A 22,730-nucleotide genomic window follows, 5' to 3' on the forward strand; every position below is an offset into this window, starting at 1 on the left:
AATTGCTTCGGTGTGTTTTATATTGCAATTATCTAGTTTCGCTTTGTTTATAGGCATTACAGGACCACACATTACACCGATAACCCCGCCCCTTATGGTTCTAAGCGGACGTTGATTGGCTAGTTGTCCTCACTGAACTTTAACCCCCGGAACGCTTCCGGCTTGCTACGCTAGCAAAACAGGTCAATGACTAAACTTCTAAAAGTGGCATAATTTTACTCGAAAAATGTCTATAATGAGTAATAATCAAAGGTGTAGTATAACGCGGAAAATTTGAACAACTTCTGAGGTAAGTGTAATGAGTTGAAGGTTAACTTATTTAGAAAACCGTGCCGAGCTGGCTAGCGGCTTTAGCCAGGGGGAAGTTTCCATAAGTCATTTCGATCACTTCAGTTATTATAAAAAATACTTAAAGACAAATCTAAATCTGAAAAGATGTGAATACATTTCTATTTGCATATTCCTCAAAACTAATTATTACTTCTGTGTGTTTTATGTTGCAAAAAAATGTGCTGTGCAATTATCTAGTTTCGCTGTGTTTATGGGCATTACGGTACCACACGTTACACCGATAACCCCGCCCCTTATGGTTCACTTCAGTTATTATAAAAAATACTTAAAGGCAAATCTAAATCTGAAAAGTTGTGAATACATTTCTATTTGAATATTCCTCAAAACTAATTGCTTATGTGTGTTTTATGTTGCAAAAAAATGTGCTACGCAATTATCTAGTTTCGCTGTGTTTATAGGCATTACGGTACGATACGTCACACCGATAACCCCGCCCCTTATGGTTCTAAGCGGACATTGATTGGTCAGTTGTCTTCATTGAACTTTAACCCCCGGAACGCTTCCGGCTTGCTACGCTAGCAAAACATTTCAATGACTAAACTTCTAAAAGTGGCATAATTTTGCTCGAAAAATGCCTATAATGAGTAATAATCAAAGGTGTGGTATAACGCGGAAAATTTGAACAACTTCTGAAGTAAGTGTAATGAGTTGAAGGTTAACTTAGCTACGGGGACGTTTCCATTCGCTAATTGTACTTTTTACTACGAACTAATGCGGTATTTTACATTAATTGTGTGTGTAAAGCTGTAGACTATTATTAAAATCAAACTGACAAAAGTATAATTGATAAAACATTGCTTTGTCGTTCGGCCAGCTTCTTAGTAAAATCTTAAAACCATGGCTGGGATGTTGCAGAGGACATTGAGGCTGAGGACTGCCGCTGCCCTGAAGCCCTTGAGCAATCACGTCACCCGCTCCTCCACACATGTCCCTCGCTTGTCCACCAGCCTGTGTCGAAGGGTCCACGGCGGGGCTGATGTGGCCAACAAGTCCCCCGCTGCAGCTCCAGAGAGGCTACCTTTCTCCAGGGTGAATCAAGAGGATTTGGACTTCTTCAAGAAAATTCTACCTGGCAGAACTATCACCGACCCCGATTTGTTGGAGTCGTACAACGTGGACTGGCTTAAGTCTGTGAAAGGTGATCACTTATCGACAATCATTTTTGTTGTTCTCAAACAAATGTATATTTTTTCCTCCTATAGGTTCCAGTGAATTGCTGCTGAGGCCTCAGTCAACAGAGGAAGTGTCTCAAATTCTCAGGTGCAATCATCGACATGCGCTTTATCAGACGTACGCTAACACTTGCCTCCTCCCCAAAATGTACTGTAGCTACTGTAACCGTCGTAACCTGGCGGTGAACACGCAAGGAGGCAACACCGGGCTGGTCGGCGGCAGCGTTCCCGTTTACGACGAGATCATTCTGTCCACCGCCCTCATGAACAACATCCTGAGCTTTGACCGTGTCTCTGGTCAGTGTCCACACGCTAACTAGTAGCAAGAAAGATAATGTAAAGTTATATATATATATCATACTTGCCAACCTTGAGACCTCCGAATTCGGGAGATGGGGGCGGGGGAGTGTATATATTTTCAAGTATTACTTATATATATATATATATATATATATAGATATATATACTACCGTTCAAAAGTTTGGGGTCACCCAAACAATTTTGTGGAATATCCTTCATTTCTAAGAACAAGAATAGACTGTCAAGTTTCAGATGAAAGTTCTCTTTTTCTGGCCATTTTGAGCGTTTAATTGACCCCACAAATGTGATGCTCCAAAAACTCAATCTGCTCAAAGGAAGGTCAGTTTTGTAGCTTCTGTAACGAGCTACACTGTCTTCAGATGTGTGAACATGATTGCACAAGGGTTTTCTAATGATCAATTAGCCTTCTGAGCCAATGAGCAAACACATTGTACCATTAGAACACTGGAGTGATAGTTGCTGGAAATGGGCCTCTATGCACCTATGTAGATATTGCACCAAAAACCAGACATTTGCAGCTAGAATAGTTATTTACCACATTAGCAATGTATAGAGTGTATTTCTTTAAAGTTAAAACTAGTTTAAAGTTATCTTCATTGAAAAGTACAGTGCTTTTCCTTCAAAAATAAGGACATTTCAATGTGACCCCAAACTTTTGAACGGTATGGGCTGCAACAACTAATCGATTAATATCGATTATAAAAATAGTTGGCGATTAATTTAGTCATCGATTCGTTGGATCTATGCTATGCGCATGCGCAGAGGCAATTTTTTAAAAATATATAATTTATTTATTTATTTATATATATATGTCAGGTGTATTTATAACGACATGGCTTCCCACACTTGAAAAGGAAGGACTCGATGAGGCTCAGGATTTCACTCGTATTTCAGTTTATTAACTGGAATCTTGGAAGGTGAAAAACCTTTAAACACACAAGAATAAAAGCTTTTAAATAAAATACAGCATTTTGCAACAAACAAAGTAAGTACATTAACTCAGGTATTTTATAAAGGTAAGTACATTTTTTAACATTAATTAATACACATTAACCAGCATTTCACTTAACTTAATTAACTTAGATTAATAAGGTAAATTAGGCATTAAATAAACAGAAATATAGTTCACATGTTAGAACCATCTACTTTTAAAGCAACGTGTTTTACCTTAAGTTTTAGCCTAAATTATTTTATACAGACTTTAGACATGAATTTCTACAACAAGTTTAACTTGACACTTCTCTATTAATTCATATGAAATCAAGCATTTTAAACCAATATTACTGTAGTTTTTAACATAAACACTTTTAACAGAAATACTATTTTTATACATGAATTAAATGTTTTACTTTGCCTTTTAATAAAGCAAAATCCACTCTCTATATTAATATACTTCAAATTACATTTACAAGGCTTTAAGCGCCCTAATTGCCCATTTCTTGTCTCTACAAGTAAAACAAATATTTGTGGTGAATAAGATAAAGAAAAGAAACAAAATAAGCACCAATTGTACCTTATTTAACAGTTCAATTATCTAAATAAACATTCTTCTGAAGTTGAGCTCTGCCATCAATCACAGCGCATAAACTTCAATAGTCGGATCATGATTAAACAGTCCAGTGGAAAGAGGTGAGCTCACCGGTAGTCCGTTTGGTTTGAGTCCTTTTTCCCATGCGTTTGTGAAGTGCTTTCGTGGTTTTAGTGATCGTCTCTGTCTCTGCTGCTCTCAGCTCCGTCCTGCACACTGAGTGAAACGGGTGCATTTGTTTGCTTTGTCCTGTCTGCGCTGCTCATCAGTCTGATTGCGCTCACCTGCTGGAGAGCGCACCTGGTGAGGCGCGCCGCGGAGCAGCGCTTCTGCTGTGACGCGCATGCAGCGCTTCTGCTGTGACACGCATGCAGCGCTTCTGCTGTGACGCGCATGCAGCAGCACAGCCGCTGTCACACACACACCTTCAGCCGCACCTCCAGGCAGATCGCCGCAACACCTCCCACTCGATCTTTGCAGTGTAACCTGGAAAGATCGCACCTCTCAGGCGAGCTGGTCTCCCCTGACCTGATCCTCCGCCGGGATGAGGACGACAAGGCGTCGGACGTCTCGATGCAGTATGGTGCCCTGGAAGTCCTTCTCCTTAGACCTGGACTCTTTAACGACAGGGTTTGGAGTCTTCACCTGAACGCACCCACTTGGAGAGACTTTCACGTGGACATCTCGGACAATGCCTTTGGGATCTGCGTTCACACTGACAACTCTTGCTAGCTTGAACTGACCCCTCAGTGCATTTTGGTCGCAGAGCCACACTATGTCTCCAATGGCAGCATTTCTTTCAGCAGTATGCCATTTACTGCGGATGAACAGGTTTGGACCTGCGAGTTGGCTCCAGGACTTCCAAAAGTAGCTGACTTGCATTTGAATCTCTTGCAGCCTTTTGAAGGGGTAAGTTGTGTAGTCGAATGTTTTGAAATCTCCACTTTGTGTGGCTCGACCAAGCAACAGGGTGTTTGGAGTGATGTATTGGATGCCGTCCTCACGGCACTGGACTCTAGCGTCGATAGGCCTTTCGTTGGCAAGGTTGGCGGCCAGCTTGAGTACAGTCAGGAATTCACTGAAGGCAAGGCCTTCTCCTCTACCAAGGCTTTGTAGAGCTCTTTTGGTGATCTTGACAGCAGCTTCGGCGGCACCGTTTCGGTGAGGTGAATCGGCTGGAAGGATTCTCCACATCCAGTCGGTCCCATTCCTGGCAGCATATTCTTCTAGTGATCCTTTGTTTTGTCGTCTCAGGTAACTGTACATCTCTTCAAGGACAGGTTTTGCTCCAATAAAGTTCGTACCTGGATCGGACCAGATCTTCTGAGGATGGCCTCGGACAGAAGTGAACCTCTGGTAAGCAAGTAGAAAGCTCTCCGTTGTTAGCGTGTTTGCCAGTTCGACATGGATGGCTCGGCTGGACATGCAGCAGAAGAGCACGCCCCATACTTTCATGCTCACCCTCCTCTTGACATCATCCTTCACTTGGTACGGTCCGAACAGGTCGACAGATGTGAATTGAAATGGTGCAGCCGGATTCGATCTCTCCTCAGGCAAGTTTCCCATTATTTGCTGGCAGGTCTTTGCTTTTGCTTTCTTGCACACGACACACTTGTCAACAACTTTTTGGGCAATAATTCTTCCTTTGATGACCCATGCTTTCTTTCGCATCCGCAGTGTAGTTCCTGCCACTCCTTCATGTCCCTCACTGTGTGCTTCCCGGGCTAGGAGGGTGGAGATCCAGGCCTGGAACGGTAGCAGGGGAACAGCTCTGTGGTCTTCTCTGAAGGTCTGGATCCTGCCACCACACATCAGGAGTCCGCTTGTTTGGTCCTTGTAAACAACCAGTCTGTCTGTTGTTGTGTTTGGAAAGTGTACGCCCTCCTGTGCTGCCAAGCATAGGTCTCTGAACACATCTTCTCTTTCGTTCACAGTGATGACACCAGATGAAGGTACTGCCTCCCACTTTTCTTTATCGCCGGGGCACAGGAATTTCTTTACTGCTCTCCAAGTCCATACTATTGTCCCGACCAGCCGTCTTAGATTGCTGAAGCGCCTTTCGTCCAGTAGCTTTTGGACTGCTGCTGCTGCAGGTGGTCTTCTGAATCTGGACTCTGTTTCTTGGACTCCTTTTGGGTCCTGTGCTTTCTGTTGACTTCGGGTGAGTACGGCGACAAATGTTTTCTTCTGTATTTTTGTGATATTGTCTCTTGCTTGTGCGGCGACGTCTTTGGCTGATTTCTTCGGCCACTCACTTTCAGGAAGTCGAAGGAACTTTGGACCTGACTGCCACTCGGATTCCTCAGTTAAGTCATTTGGACTGGCCCCTCTGGTTATGATATCTGCAATGTTCTCGGGCCCTGGAATCCACCACCAGTCTTGGACATTTGTGCTGCTTTGGATCTCGCCGACTCGGTTGGCAAAGAAGGTCTGGTAACCATAACTCTCCCGCTGGATTGCGCCTAGGACGGTCTGACTGTCGACGAGATGGTACCACTTCTCAACATCGATTCGGCAGTGTCTCTGGAAGTAGTTCTTCAACCGGGCGGCAAAGACTGCTCCACACATCTCCGCCTTCACAGGGTCACCCTTGTGGTCGAGAGGGGTCAGCTTGGCCTTAGATTCAACTAGCCTCACAACAACACCATGGCTGCAGCTCCAGCGTAGGTACAGCACAGCGCCATATGCGTGCTCACTGCCATCAGAGAAGGTGATGCCACTTGGTTTTGCACGTGGATTTGGTGGTGTCAGGGGTCTGGTGAATCTGAGTTGGCTCAGCTCTGCATAGTCTTCTAGGAGCTTTATGGCATCTTCTCTGAGTCCTTTGGACAAGGCGGCATCCCAGGTGTCTTCTATGCAGTACATGACTTTTGCTTCTTGAAAAGCTCTTCGGATGAGGATGGCTCCCTTCTGCTTTGCAGGAGCCACGAGGCCGAGTGGATCATAGAGACCAGAGACTTGGCTCAACAGTTCTCTTCTGGTGAATGGATCTGGGGTTTGCCTTCTTACTTCATCTCTCAGTAAGTCCTGACCAAGGCGCATTTTCCTCTTCTTCTTGGAGAAGTTCACTGCAACCATGACATGTAGTGTGTCATCCTCAATGGTGTAACCAAGGCCGAGGGCTTTGTTATCCTCTTCAGTGAGCTGGTTTGGCAGGATCATGGTCTTTGACTCCATCTTCTCACCTCTCGGCCCTTTCCTCCCACTTTGATCGGAGTAGACCCAGGGCTTCATGATGAATCCTCCAGCTTTAAGGATCTGTTCGATGTTGGATGTGAGGAGTTTGAGGTGCTGGAGGTTGTTGTGAGAGGTCAGGATATCATCCACATATGCATCTTCCTCTATCACACGTTTCTCTTCTTTGAAGTGTTTGAATGAAGGCAAGTTGGCGGTCTCTCTCATGGCGACTTGGGCTATGCAACCAGCAGGTTTGTCTCCCATGTTGACCCTTGTTATGGCGAAGTCTTCTATTTCAGCCTTTTCAGTGTCACGCCACAGGAACCTGTGCAGGTGGACCTCTCTCTCTTCCAACCAGACAGAGTTGTACATCCTGCGGATGTCACCGAGGGCAGCAAAGACACCAGCTCGGAACCTCAGTAGGACAGCTCTGATTGGGTTCAGGACGTCAGGACCTTTGATTAGTATGTCGTTCAAACTCAGGCCTCTGTACTTCTGGCTGCTGTTCCATACTAGCCTCACTGGGGTGGAGACTGAATGTGGATTTGGTGCAATCAGGTGACTTATGTACCACACTGGCCCAGTCCAACTCTGCAGAACCTCTTTGGATAGCTTCACTGCAGCTTTGCGATGAAGCATTTCATGGACTTGTGACATGTAGGCTGTCTTCAACTCCGGTTCCTTTGCCAGCTGCTTCTCTGTCCTGAGGAATGTGGCTTCAACCGCTCTCCTGTTGTTGGGTAGAGATGCTGGATCTTCTGTCCAGGGATACTTGGCATGCCAGTGGGGATCAGGGCTGTGATGGTCTCCATTCACATACATCAACCCGTTCTTCACTATCTCCATCTCTCTTTCTTCAGCCAGTGTCATTTCTTTTCCCCCGGGTTGGCAATTCCCACAGCGACATCCTCCACATCTTGGCTCACAAGCAGCTCCAATACTTTCCCACTTCCACCACTTCAGAAAGTCTCTGCTGCTAGTGGCTGTATTGGACTGGGTGTGGGGCTTGTCGGGAGACTGGCAGGAGATTGGATCTCTACAGATGAGTTCACTGTATTTGACTGCTGCAGTTCTCATGGATCTTGCGAAGTGTGTCTTTGATGTGTGGGCCATTAAGGTGACTTCTTCAAAGAGGTCCGGGTGTGTGCCTCCGATCGTCTTGCCGAGGGGGCCGTCCCAGAGCACAAGGTTGCCAACAGAACGAACCTTCTGGGGTACTAGCTGGCCTTCCTTGTGGCTGATCAGGAGTTGCACCTCTTTGGGTCTAGCAAGGTCTCTTAGGGGAACATCTGGGAAGATTTTCTGTAGCTTAATAGCTGGAACATGTCTGTGAAACTCTGCAATCTTATCAAGGCCATAGCAGATTAGTTGATGTGACCTGAGGGTCCCTCTCGGAGTGTTGACCCGAATCTTGAGGAGGTAGCGCTTAGTTGCAACAGACACCTTCATCCCTCCAACGCCGTAAACCACCAGTGTCACATCTTCACCTCTCAGGTTCAACTTGCTGGCAGCTCTATGTGTTATATAGTTCGTGTCTGATGCCAGGTCGATGAGGGTCCCAATTCTCTGTCCATCGTTGGCAGTGACATCAAAGAGCATCAGGATCACTGGATACTCATGCAAGCCATTTTCCTCTAGAAGACCTCTTTCAACTGCTGTGGTGTTGTATGCTCTGGATGTGACGTTGCAGAAGGTGTCTCGACACTGCTGCGCCAGCTCAGGGGTAAGCCTGGATAGGAAGTCTTTTTGAGCTTCGGTGTATCTTTTCCCCTCAGCTCTCACTGGACTGGATTTAGGTGTTCTTTGGGACTGGGGTCTGGCAACTGGACAGAGAAGGTAATGGTGTTGGTCTTTGCACTCTGGGTTCCCGCACAGATACGTGGTGTTTCTGCAGGGGTCGCTGCTGTGGACCTCGAGACATCTCTTGCAGGCACCGAGCTGTTGTGCTGCATCCCTCTTCTCCGATGGCTTTAGGTTGATCCTAAACCTTCTGCAGAAATAGAGTCTTCTTCTGTGCTTTGGGTCACCACAAATGATGCAGCCTGCTGTTTCACTGCTGGACTTGGCTGACTTTGTTCTGGCATACTTGATGAGCTTAGTCTGCTCCTTGGCGGGTTCAAAGACGTTGCTCAGTTGATCTAGTTGCTCATATATAGATTCTTGGGACTTTAGGAATGTGATGAGCTTGTCGAAGCGGTTCTGGGGGTTAACAGTGTTTCCTCTGTCAGCAGCATAGGTGAGCCAGTCTTTCTTCAGAGTTTCTGGGAGTTTGCTCTCGATGGATCTAATCACCAGTGGGTTCTTTAAGGCGTCTGCATTATCCAGTTCGTTTAGATCATAAAGGGCCTTTTCCACAGTTTGGATGAGCTCTACGATTTTCCTTGGATGGCCGCTCCTGGCTGATGGTCTTGCTTGTAGCTCTTCTATGATCTCAAGAGCAATGCTGGCTTGGTTCCCAAACCGGTTTTCCAGGACTCTGAAGATCTCATCTGCTGAGCTGTACGTTGACAGACGTAGTTCCCTGGCCACCTTTTCATCAAGGCTATCCAGTAGTTGGAATTTCTTAACCTCTGAAGATCCGGTTGGTTCACCTTGCTTCTGCAGAGCCTCCCATTCCTTCCTCCATCTGTAGTAGTTTCGCTGGTTGCCGGCAAACTTTGGTAAGGCTGTGGCCTTTAGCTTTATCGCTGCCACTGGAGCTGAGCTGCGGGCTGAGATGGGCTGGGGTCCAGCGTCTTTCTTTATACTTGCTGCTTGGATGAGGGGGGCCTTCTGTGACACCAGCTTGGGAAGGACCACCTCGAGCTCTCTTAAACGGTAATCAAAGTCCTTTTTCTCGGCAAGCGGAGCCCAGTGGTTCCAGTTCTGGTGCGCTTCCTTTGCCTTGTCCACCAACTTCTGTAGGTGGGTCAGCATGAACTCACAAGCCTCCAGAGTTGTGTCTGGCTGGAAGGAGACGTTCCTGAATTCGGCCTCTGCAACTTGTAGAGCCAGGGAAAGTTCCTTTTCTCCATATGTGGTCCAGAGCGTCTCTCGGATTAGGAGTTTGACTTCTTTCGTCTTCTGCTCACATTCTTTCTCCGTCTTTGCTATGTCGGCTTTCTGGGGGTCGCTCAGCTCCTCAGCGTCTGCCATGTAAGCGGCTTCCACTTCTTCGTTTGCCTCGAAGACACGAGAGCTCTCTAGCATCAGCTTCTTGAAGTTCTCCTGTAACTCCTCCTTAGACATCTCTATGTAGGTTCTCGTAATGTTGTTGGCAAGGCGGGAGAACTGTCTCTTAGCTGTGGCCCTCTCCACTTTCAGTTCATCTGTTGGCTTTGGATCAGCCATCTTGCTCTCTTTGGCTGACAGACAGCAGTCTTTGTCCTCCAGGCCCCAGGTGAAGTGTCCTCCCTCTCGGTGGTGGCCGCAAGTGGCGTCTTTTGCTGGTCACAGACGGTTTTTCACTGTCAGGTGTATTTATAACGACATGGCTTCCCACACTTGAAAAGGAAGGACTCGATGAGGCTCAGGATTTCACTCGTATTTCAGTTTATTAACTGGAATCTTGGAAGGTGAAAAACCTTTAAACACACAAGAATAAAAGCTTTTAAATAAAATACAGCATTTTGCAACAAACAAAGTAAGTACATTAACTCAGGTATTTTATAAAGGTAAGTACATTTTTTAACATTAATTAATACACATTAACCAGCATTTCACTTAACTTAATTAACTTAGATTAATAAGGTAAATTAGGCATTAAATAAACAGAAATATAGTTCACATGTTAGAACCATCTACTTTTAAAGCAACGTGTTTTACCTTAAGTTTTAGCCTAAATTATTTTATACAGACTTTAGACATGAATTTCTACAACAAGTTTAACTTGACACTTCTCTATTAATTCATATGAAATCAAGCATTTTAAACCAATATTACTGTAGTTTTTAACATAAACACTTTTAACAGAAATACTATTTTTATACATGAATTAAATGTTTTACTTTGCCTTTTAATAAAGCAAAATCCACTCTCTATATTAATATACTTCAAATTACATTTACAAGGCTTTAAGCGCCCTAATTGCCCATTTCTTGTCTCTACAAGTAAAACAAATATTTGTGGTGAATAAGATAAAGAAAAGAAACAAAATAAGCACCAATTGTACCTTATTTAACAGTTCAATTATCTAAATAAACATTCTTCTGAAGTTGAGCTCTGCCATCAATCACAGCGCATAAACTTCAATAGTCGGATCATGATTAAACAGTCCAGTGGAAAGAGGTGAGCTCACCGGTAGTCCGTTTGGTTTGAGTCCTTTTTCCCATGCGTTTGTGAAGTGCTTTCGTGGTTTTAGTGATCGTCTCTGTCTCTGCTGCTCTCAGCTCCGTCCTGCACACTGAGTGAAACGGGTGCATTTGTTTGCTTTGTCCTGTCTGCGCTGCTCATCAGTCTGATTGCGCTCACCTGCTGGAGAGCGCACCTGGTGAGGCGCGCCGCGGAGCAGCGCTTCTGCTGTGACGCGCATGCAGCGCTTCTGCTGTGACACGCATGCAGCGCTTCTGCTGTGACGCGCATGCAGCAGCACAGCCGCTGTCACACACACACCTTCAGCCGCACCTCCAGGCAGATCGCCGCAACAATATATATATATTAGGGCTGCAACAACTAATCGATTAAATCGATTATAAAAATAGTTGGCGATTAATTTAGTCATCGATTTGTTGGATCTATGCTACGCGCATGCGCAGAGGCAATATATATATATATATATTTTTAATTTAATTTAATTTTTTTAATAAACCTTTATTTATGAACTGCAACATGTACAAACAGCTGAGAAACAATAATCAAAATAAGTATGGTGCCAGTATGCTGTTTTTTCCCAATAAAATACTGGAAAGGATAGAAATGTAGTTTGTCTCTTTTATCCGATTATTAATCGATTAATCGAAGTAATAATCGACAGATTAATCGATTATCAAATTAGTTGTTAGTCGCAGCCCTAGTCCAGGGACATATTTCCAGAGTTTATAAACATAATATATAGGGATGATACTCGAAACCGGTTTTCCCGGTTGTTCGATAAGAAAAGAACCGAGTCCTCTGACTCGAATCCCTTTTTGAGAACCGGTACCCGTTATCGAGACCACTATAGTAAAGAAAAAGAGTTGGTTCTTTATTAGAATCCCTCGGAACGAATCCCGTCCCGACCAGAAATGCTCCGTGTGACATCACAAGAAATGGCGTCACGTAGCTCAGTCATTAGGCGCAGATAGGGAAAGCAGGAAAGAAATGGATGGGAAAAAGCGCTCCAAGGTGTAATAAAGTTCAAAACAAAAAGTTATAATCCAATGAATAACTTTACTGAGAAATTTGAGCAGGGTAAAAACACATGAACACTTTTACGACCAACCAGAAACATAGCAACCAGGCTAGCAACGCACCTCCATTACGGCAGCTGTCGCAACGTTCTTAAAGCAACCGCAGCACATACATATATATACAACATATATGACATCTCCCTTTTTTAACTTTTGTTTTTCTTTACTTGTAAACAAAACAAAATCACACTGTATATGTGTTGTCTGTCTAATTATAAATAATGCAGACGAGGCGTGTTGGCTGAGTTCTTGACGTTTACTTTCACAGCGTGCTCATGACCTCATTCTTAGCTGCCGGGTGACGATATGCAACAACACTTTTCGGGGCTACCGCGCATGCTCGTCACTCCCGTTGCATGCTGGGTAGTGTCGTTGTTATATTCCCTAGCTCATAACATCTTTCCCCCTATAAAGAAATAATGTTAACTCAATAAAGTGTATTTCTTTTTTTAGCTTGAACTTTTCATTTTTTAGCATTGTAACCACATTTGCAAAGAACCTTCCTCTTCATAGAATTTTCTTTCAATAAAGAAATAACGTGCAAAAATGTCAAAGCATCATAACAAACAGTTATGTCAAATAGCAGCAGACGTGCACTTTTTGGAGAGCTGTATTATTTTCAGTTTTGTGCCCAAGGGACTGATTTTATTTAACACTATATTATTATTTATACACCTATAGTGTTTACAGAGACAGGTTGTTTTTGTGTTACTGTATATATTTGTTTTTCTGAAAAATCCCACTTAATATACTTTGGGTAAGAACAGTCAATATTTTTTTTTTTTTTTTAGGGGTCTAACAGCCAATATTTATTTATTTATTAGATTAAATTGTTTTCTTATATAATAAAAGAGAGCTTTTGTTAAACCAAATATTGTGTTTTTTTTTCCATATACAACAACCTATCTGGACTCGATAAGAGAATCGATAAGGCATCGGTTCGATAAGAGGATTCGATAATAGGCTCGAACTCGATAATTTCTTATCAAACATCATCCCTAATAATATAAATTAAAAATTTTTTTTTTTCAGTAAACAGTATATTGTTGTCATTAGTTTTAAAGAAACATAGTATTGTTGAAAAATTGTAATTACAAAATAATTGTATGTACATTAATTGTAATTTCATATTATTGTAATAAGAATTTACCACAAAGTAAGGCCTTTCTCTTTTAAATTTTTTCCCACATAAACACCAGGGAGTCTCTGCAGTTGAGTAGATTACTCAGACTGAGCACAGTAGTACAAAAGTCTGATAGTGTCAATCAGAACAGATTATTTTTAGTACCCAATGTTGTGGTCGGTGATAATTATGAACAGAGGATACTTTCCTGAACCTTCTTTAGGGGTACTGACGTGCCAGGCGGGTTGTGTTCTGGAGAACCTGTCGCTCTACCTGGAGCAGCGAGACCACATCATGCCTCTGGACCTGGGTGCCAAAGGCAGCTGCCATATCGGGGGCAACGTTGCCACCAATGCCGGTGGGCTACGGCTGCTGCGTTACGGCTCCTTGCACGGGAACGTGCTGGGTTTGGAAGCGGTGAGGAACACCTCTAGTTTCACTCTGCAGATGTTTCATTCCCATGCTCTGTGGCTGTGATGGTCCAGGTGTTGGCAGACGGGCAGGTCCTGGACTGCCTGGCCACTCTGAGGAAGGACAACACAGGATACGACCTCAAACAGCTCTTCATCGGCTCTGAAGGAACGCTGGGGGTCATCACGGCTGTCTCTGTCCTTTGTCCACGCAAACCCAATTCTGTCAATGTGCTTTTTTTGGGTAGGACTTCTTCACTTTTAGCATCCCACTTGTAAAAGATGCAAAACCAGCAACTTTTTTCTGTGTGTGCGAACAGGATGTGAAACGTTTGAGGATCTCCTGAAAACTTTTCAGCTGTGCAAAGGCATGCTGGGAGAAATTCTGTCCGCTTTTGAGTTCTTGGACAGTGAATGTATGAGGCTGCTCAATTCCCATCTGAAACTGGATAATCCCATCTCTGGTACACACACACACACACACATGATAACTAGTGGTGATACGTTCTGATATTGATATCGGTATCAGCAAAAAAATAAAGTACAAGGTGATACAGACGTGCATGATTTGTTGTTGTGATCACTGCATGCTGAATAGAAATGGAAATGGAAATAACTTTACTAGGCCTGGGGGATATGACTAACAACTGTATCACGATATAAGTGTTTTATGTGGTCGATATTGATATTTTTATGGCCTGTCGAAAATAAGAACCAGGAAAAAGAATATACAGTCGTGGTCAAAAGTTTACATACACTTGTAAAGAACATAATGTCATGGCTGTCTTGAGTTTCCAATAATTTCTACAACACTTATTTTTTTGTGATGGAGTGATTGGAGCACATTCTTGTTGGTCACAAAAAAATATTCATGAAGTTTGGTTCTTTTATGAATTTATTATGTGTCTACTGAAAATGTGACCAAAACTGCTGGGTCAAAAGTATACATACAGCAATGTTAATATTATGTTACATGTGCCTTTGCAAGTTTCACTGCAATAAGGCGCTTTTGGTAGCCATCCACAAGCTTCTGGTTGAATTTTTGACCACTCCTCTTGACAAAATTGGTGCAGTTCAGTTAAATTTGTTGGTTTTCTGACATGGACTTGTTTCTTCAGCATTGTCCACACGTTTAAGTCAGGAGTTTGGGAAGGCCATTCTAAAACCTTAATTCTAGCCTGATTTTGCCATTCCTTTACCACTTCTGACGTGTGTTTGGGGTCATTGTCCTGTTGGAACACCCAACTGCGCCAAAGACCCAACCTCCGGGCTGATGATTTTAGGTTGTCCTGAAGAATTTGGAGGTAATCCTCCTTTTTCATTGTCCCATTTACTCTCTGTAAAGCACCAGTTCCATTGGCAGCAAAACAGGCCCAGACCATAATACTACCACCACCATGCTTGACGGTAGGTGTCGCTTCTGGAGCAAGGGCTTCCTTCTTGCATGGTAGCCTCTCAGTCCATGGCGATGCAAAACATGCTTGACTGTGGACACTGACACCTGTGTTCCAGCATCTTCCAATTCGTTGCAGACCTGCTTTTTGGTGGTTCTCGGTTGACTCTTGATCATCCTGACCAATTTTCTCTCAGCAGCAGGTGATGGCTTGCGTTTTCTTCCTGATCGTGGCAGTGACAAAACTGTGCCATGCACTTTATACTGACCAACAATTGTCTGCACAGTTTCTCTTGGGACCTTAAGCTGCTTTGAAATGGCTCCAAGTGACTTTCCTGACTTGTTCAAGTCAACGATTCGAAATTTTCAGATCTGTGCTGAGTTCTTTTGACTTTCCCATTGTTGCGTTTGCAACCGAGTCGAATGACTGCATCACATGAGCCCTATTTGAATGGGCTCAGAGAAGTCAACAGGTGTCGTCAATCATAACCACTCACATGAATTTAAGAGGCCATGCCATGAAGCTGATTTGATTTGATTATAACTTCTCTAAATCACCAAAATTGATCATTTATGTTGCTGTATGTATACTTTTGAGCCAGCAGATTTGGTCACCTTTTCAGTAGACCCATAATAAATTCATAAAAGAACCAAACTTCATGAAGGTTTTTTGTGACCAACAAGTACTGTATGTGCTCCAATCACTCTATCACAAAAAAATAAGTGTTGTAGAAATGATTGGAAACTAAAGACAGCCATGACATTATGTCCTTTACAAGTGTATGTAAACTTTTGACCACGACTGTATGTATTCATTTTTATTTAATATGTAACCTTCCTCTGATTACAATCCCCTCAGCAATCAAAGCAGAAAGGAAAGTAAATGTCAACACAACCATGAACAATTATATGTATAAAAACAGAATAGCATTTATTCTTTGCCTCTCTATCTTGCAGATTGTCCGTTCTACATCGTCATAGAAACGTCCGGATCTGACGCAAGGCACGACGAAGAGAAGCTGCACAACTTTCTGGAAGAGGCCATGACCTCATCACTGGTCACTGACGGGACAGTGGCAACAGAGGACTCCAAAACCAAGGTAATGTGGCTCCAAGTTGGAAATGAGCAAAGTTGACATTGAGACCAGCAGGGGGCAGCATTACTACAAGGAAAGTAAAAGCTGCTTTGTCCTAAAATGTGTTATTTTCAAGCATTAAATGGTAAAATGAAGTAAAAAATAAACATCAATACTACAGTAGAAATAGCCATTAAAGGAGACCCCAGTTCAGTATCGGGGATGCTGATTGGCTCAGCCTCAGTAGAATGACTATATTGGATAGCAAGTGTAAAGGTAGTTATGTGGGTGTTCTTTCATGTTTAGGGGGCTCATTATGTAAAAAAACATAATTAGAAGGTGTTAGAGTTTTTTTTGCTCTAGGTATGGAAATATAATAATTCTTACTTCAGAGACATTCATTTGGAGCGTTAATTGGTTTTCTGTATGTGATTTTATTTATTTTTCTTCTGCTCATTTGTCCTTGAAGGCTTTATGGTCGATATAAGCCGCATATTTATACAAAACCCAAAACCAGTGAAGTTGGCACGTTGTGTAATTCGTAAATAAAAACAGAATACAATGATTTGCAAATCCTTTTCAACTTATATTCAATTGAAAAGACTGCAAAGACAAGATATTTAATGTTCGAACTGAGAAACTAATATTTTTTGTTGCAAATAATCATTAACTTTGAATTTAGGTATGGGAATATAATAATTCTTACTTCAAAGACATTCATTTGCAGCGTTAATTGTTTTCTGTATGTGATTTATGTATTTATATTTTTTTGCTCGTTTGTCCTTGAAGGCTTTATGGTCGATGCGCGAACGCGTCACAGAGGCTCTGACTCACGATGGCTTCACATACAAGTATGACGTCTCGCTTCCCGTGGAGAAGATCTACCAGCTGGTGACTGACATGAGGGTGCACCTAGGGGGACGAGCCAAAAGCGTGGTGGGATACGGGCACGTAGGTGAGACAAAGAGAGTACTGTATTTTCCGGAGTATAGCGTGCACCAGCATACACTGCAAAAAGTCAGTTTTCAAAAACAAGAAAAAAATATACAAAAATTAGGGGTATTTTACTTGAACTAAGCAAAATTATCTGCCAATAGAACAAGAAAATTCGGCTTGTCAAGACTTTCCAAAACAAGTAAAATTAGCTAACCTCAATGAACCCGAAAATACCTTAAAATAAGTATATTCTCACTAATAACAAGTGCACTTTTCTTGGTAGAAAAAAAAAAAAAGAGACCTTTTTGCTCAATATGTTGAAAAATATTCTTAAATTAAGTACATGCTAGTGCCATCATCTTGACATAATGATATGATTTTGTTTTTCATGCTTGAAGTAAGAAATTATTACTTTAAAAAAGTAGTTTTATACTTGTGAGTGTTATTGACACAGCTTTGCAACAGTTGATATTCTAGTTTAAAGCATGTAGGGCATAAAATCTCAGCTACAAGCTGTAATATCTTACTGAGATTATTTAGGACCAAAACACTTAAAACAACTAAAACACTCTAACATAAAATCTGCTTAGTGAGAAGAATTATCTTATCAGAGAGAAAATGAGCAAATATCACCCTTATTTGAGATATTTAATCTTACTTAGATTTCAGTTTTTGCAGTGTATAACCTGCACCCTCTGAAATTTTAAAGAAAAAAATATTTTTCCATATATTAGTCGCACCGGACTATAAGCCGCATATATTTACTTTGTAAAATTAGATATTTACACAAAGATCTAGTAGATGTTTATTACCTTAATTGTTTCCAAACGGTGTCTTTAACATGGCAGTAAAACAGACAATCAAACACGGAAAAGTCCTCGTCGTGGACCAACTGGCTGTAAAAGCTAGCTCTCCAATCAGCTAAAAAGACTTACCGTATTTTTCAGACTATAAGGCGCACTGAAAATCCTTTTAATTTTCTCAAAACTCGACAGTGCACCTTATAAGCTCAAAGCTATTTTATTTGGTACATGGTGAAATGATAAGTGTGACTAGTAGATGGCAGTCATACATAAGAGATACGTGTAGACTGCAATATGACTCAAGTAAACAACACCAAAATTGTATATGTTCCATTGCGCTCAAAAATCCATGAAATTGTTTTAGTAGGACTTTGGTAAGCTATGAAACCACACCACTTGATGTGCTTCAACATAAGATGATTATTATGGTGTTTGTATAAGGTAAGACATATTATCTGCTGTTTTGTTTCACAATATTATGCAAAAGCAACTTTTCTTACCTTCTGGTTGGTACCTGCTGATCTGTATTTGGGATCTGCGTAAGTCCTGAAAATTTGCGTTCGTCCACCTTTGTAGTCCGTGGCGATACCATAGTCGATAAGCTTCTTCTTTTTCTCTATCTTCTTGTTATGGGACATTCATCTTCCCCTGTTTTCATTTCTAATATAAAGTAGTGTAAAGTTCTTACTTATATCTGTCAGTAAACTCGTCATGAAAGCGCTAAAACATACCGGTGTAGTGAGTTTACATTATTCACCCAAGGAACTTTAGTTATTAGAGACTGTTTTTCACGGGACACATTTACGACGGATGAGGAGATGCTGCTCCGTTGTTGATTGAAGTAAAAGTATGAATGTCATTAAAACAGTTAGCGCCATCTTTTGACACTTCTTCCACTTCCGTCCTTGCACGCTACACCGCTACAACAAAGATGACGGGTAGAAGACGCTGTCGAAGGTGAGCCACGTAAATAAGACCGCCCACAAAACGGCGCATCCGGAAGCGACTGTCAGAAAGCGGCTTGAAGATGATCTGTAAAACATCATCTATGCAACATTTTGACCAAAGAACCACCATCACATGTTATGTAGACCACAAGATAGTGTTTTACATTTAGAAAAAATAAATAAAAATATGACTCCTTTAATGCGCACTATAATCCGGTGCGTCTTTTGTGTGAAAATCGACCCGCTCATCGGCAGTGCGCCTTATAATCCGGTGCGCCCTATGGTCTGGAAAATACGGTAGTAACTCCAGGGTGAAGTTTTGGTTAATTTACTAAGGAGTTTGTGAAACTGAAACAATGCAAAAAGAATGTCATTGTGAGTTAATACTACTAACACAGACAATACTAATACTGATATTAGCTAGCTAAAACTTACAAACGATGCTTTGCGTTATGAATGAAGAAACCTTACAAGTAGAAACGCTATGGACAACTAGTAGATGGAACGGCAAAAAACAACAATTTATACTTCCGGTTCAAGGCAATAAACCAAAGGAAATACAGTACACTTTCAACCTGCAGTGAGATAGCTTGTCCAAAAGATGGTGCCATAGCACCAACAATAACACACCTTTTCCATCTCTGTCAGTTTTAGTACTATGTAAGTTTGTTTTATACAAAACATGGCCGTTAGCCAAGAAAAATCTATAAATTAGCCACACTTTTGTATAAGTCGCAGGGATCAAAGCTTAGGAAAAAAGTAGTGGCTTTACAGTCCAGAAAATATGGTAAAACATGACCGCAATTCTGTTAACGTGAAAATCATAGGACCCTATACCAGGGGTCGGCAACTCAAAATGTTGAAAGAGCCATATTGGACCAAAAATACAAAAACAAATCTGTCTGGAACCGCAAAAAGTTAAAAGCCATATTACATACAGATAGTGTGTCATGAGATATACATTGAATTAAGAGGACTTAAAGGAAACTAAATGAGCTCAAATATAGCTACAAATGAGGCATAATGATGCAATATGTACATACAGCTAGCCTAAATAGCATGTTAGCATCGATTAGCTTGCAGTCATGCAGTGACCAAATATGCCTGATTAGCACTCCACACAACTCAATAACATCAACAAAACTCACCTTTGTGAATTCACGCACAGCATTAAAAGTTTGGTGGACAAAATGAGACAGAAAAAGAAGTGGCATAAAACACGTCCTAGAAAGTCGGAGAAAGTTATACATGTAACCCAGGGGTCACCAACGCGGTCCCGTAAGGACCAGATGAGTAGCCCGCCGGCCTGTTCTAAAAAATAGCTCAAATAGCAGCACTTACCAGTGAGCTGCCTCTATATTTTAAATTGTATTTATTTACTAGCAAGCTGGTCTCGCTTTGCCCGACATTTTTAATTCTAAGAGAGACAAAACTCAAATAGAATTTGAAAATCCAAGAAAATATTTTAAAGACTTGGTCTTCACTTGTTTAAATAAATTCATTAATTATTTTACTTTGCTTCTTATAACTTTCAGAAAGACAATTTTAGAGAAAAAATACAACCTTAAAAATGATTTTAGGATTTTTAAACACATACCTTTTTACCTTTTAAATTCCTTCCTCTTCTTTCCTGACAATTTAAATCAATGTTCAAGTAATTTTTTTTTTTTTTTTATTGTAAAGAATAAAAAATAAATTTTTTAATTTAATTCTTCATTTTAGCTTCTGTTTTGTCGACGAAGAATATTTGTGAAATATTTCTTTAAACTTATTATGATTGAAATTCAAAAAAAATATTCTGGCAAATCTAGACAATCTGTAGAATCAACCGCTTTAAATCTTATTTCAAAGTCTTTTGAATTTATTTTAAAATTTTTGTTCTGGAAAATCTAGAAGAAATAATGATTTGTCTTTATTAGAAATATAGCTTGGTCCAATTTGTTATATATTCTAACAAAGTGTAGATTGGATTATAACCTATTTAAAACATATCATCAAAATTCTAAAATTAATCTTAATCAGGAAAAATGACTAATGATGTTCCATAAATTCTTTTTTTAAGTTTTTCTCTTCTTTTTTTCGGTTGAATTTTGAATTTTAAAGAGTCGAAATTGAAGATAAACTATCTTTTAAAATTTAATTGTCATTTTTTTCGTGTTTTCTCCTCTTTTAATTCAATTAAGTGTAAATATCATTAATTATTAATAATAACATAGAGTTAAAGGTAAATTGAGCAAATTGGCTATTTCTGGCAATTTATTTAAGTGTGTATCAAACTGGTAGCCCTTTGCATTAATCAGTACCCAAGAAGTAGCTCTTGGTTTCAAAAAGGTTGGTGACCCCTGATGTAAACAAACTACGGTGAGTTCAAGGACCGCCAAAATTAGTAGGACAAAACGGCGCTTGCCGCAGTGAAGCATGTTTAATATAAACAGTGTACTTTATAACAACTAGGGAGGTTTGTGTCATGTTTGTCCTCCTACAGAAACCATATTAACACAAAAAATAAAAACATTTCCCCTCATCTTTTTCCATTTTTCATACATTTTTGCAAAAGCTCCAGAGAGCCACTAGGGCGGCGCTAAAGAGCCGCATGCGGCTCTAGAGCCGCGGGTTGCCGACCCCCGCCCTATACCAAGCAGGGCTGTTCTGTTTGGTACAATATACCATTTTTAGTATTTTCATTGCCAAAACCTGTACTGAACCTCTTTTACCTTTTTCTTTTTTAACCCTTTCATTGGGGTACCAGCCAATACGGCACTTTAAAGGGAAACTGCACTTTTTTTTTGGAATTTTGCCTATCGGTCACAATCATTATGAAAGACATGACTATGGATGGATTTTTAAAAAAAGCATTCTAACTCGTAAATAAACGTAAATAAAAGTCTGCTTACAGCTTAGCCAATAGGAGGTCCTTTATCCCGCCCACAAAACCCAATAAATAACCATCCCAAAACCGCCAACAATATTCCATTTACATTACGTGACTTGAATATTAGAGTGTGAATGTTGTCTGTCTATCTGTGTTGGCCCTGCGATGTTGTGGCGACTTGTCCGGGGTGTACCCCGCCTTCCGCCCGAATGCAGCTGGGATAGGCTCCAGCATCCCCCGCGACCCCAAAAGGGATAAGTGGTAGAAAATGGATGGATGGATGGATTGTCTGTTAATAATGGATACACCGCCCGGTGGGGAAGTGGATGACCCTAAACAATGACTTATGTTTCCTTCTCTGTGTAGGAGACGGCAACCTCCACTTGAACATCACCTCTCCCGCTCAAGACCCCGCCCTCCTGGCCGCCATCGAGCCCTTCGTCTACGAGTGGACGTCCGGCTGCCAGGGCAGCATCAGCGCCGAGCACGGACTGGGCTTGAAGAAAAGGAACTACGTCTACTACAGCAAATCCAGCCGGGCCGTGGCCTTGATGGCCGTCATTAAGGCTACGCTGGACCCCAAAGGCATCCTCAACCCATACAAGACTTTACCAGACCACCTGCGGTGACTTGAGAAGTCCTTCAAGGCTAATGAAGGTACAACAACTTCATCTTTTGTGCACAGAGGTGAGCCGTTAAGACAAATTGTTTAGTTGATTTGTGTGATGTGATAACGAGACAGAAGTAGAAAATAAAAATTGGAGTATGTTTTAAAGAACAGTGGCCAGTAGTATAACTCAACTGCAGAGCGTACTACCTGTTTATTGCGGTACCGTAAATTACGGACTATAAGCCACTACTTTTCTATGCTTTGAACCCTGCGGCTTATAAAACGGTGCGGCTAATTTATGGAGTTTTCTTTACTAATGGCCGTAATTAGAGATGTCCGATAATATCGGCCGATAAATGCTTTAAAATGTAATATCGGAAATTATCGGTATCGGTTTCAAAAAGTAAAATATACGACTTTTTAAAACGCCGCTGTACAGAGTGGTACACGGACATAGGGAGAAGTACAGAGTGCCAATAAACCTTAAAGGCACTGCCTTTGCGTGCTGGTCCAGTCACATAATATCTACGGCTTTTCACACACACAAGTGAATGCAAAGCATACTTGGTCAACAGCCATACAGGTCACACTGAGGGAGGCCGTATAAACAACTTTAACACTGTTACAAATATGCGCCACACTGTA

At 41.5% G+C, this 22,730-nt stretch overlaps 1 protein-coding gene across 2 annotated transcripts; it reads left to right on the plus strand.

Moving 5' to 3' along the window:
- Positions 1 to 149: 149 nt before the first annotated feature.
- Positions 150 to 22,260, plus strand: d2hgdh (D-2-hydroxyglutarate dehydrogenase). Of its 2 annotated transcripts, none has more exons than XM_062040422.1 (10): positions 150 to 289; positions 1,166 to 1,489; positions 1,554 to 1,611; positions 1,681 to 1,820; positions 13,262 to 13,455; positions 13,524 to 13,692; positions 13,769 to 13,912; positions 15,799 to 15,941; positions 16,707 to 16,872; positions 21,842 to 22,260. In XM_062040422.1, exons 2-10 carry the CDS (start codon positions 1,189 to 1,191, stop codon positions 22,102 to 22,104), a joined length of 1,578 nt encoding a protein of 525 aa, XP_061896406.1. In that variant the 5' UTR covers positions 150 to 289; positions 1,166 to 1,188; the 3' UTR covers positions 22,105 to 22,260. The 2 variants fall into 2 exon arrangements, with proteins under 2 accessions (XP_061896406.1, XP_061896405.1); XM_062040421.1 differs by lacking the exon at positions 150 to 289 and adding an exon at positions 823 to 985.
- Positions 22,261 to 22,730: the final 470 nt, after the last annotated feature.

Source organism: Entelurus aequoreus, linkage group LG03 (genome assembly GCF_033978785.1).
Source record: "Entelurus aequoreus isolate RoL-2023_Sb linkage group LG03, RoL_Eaeq_v1.1, whole genome shotgun sequence".
Taxonomy (NCBI): Eukaryota; Metazoa; Chordata; class Actinopteri; order Syngnathiformes; family Syngnathidae; genus Entelurus; species Entelurus aequoreus.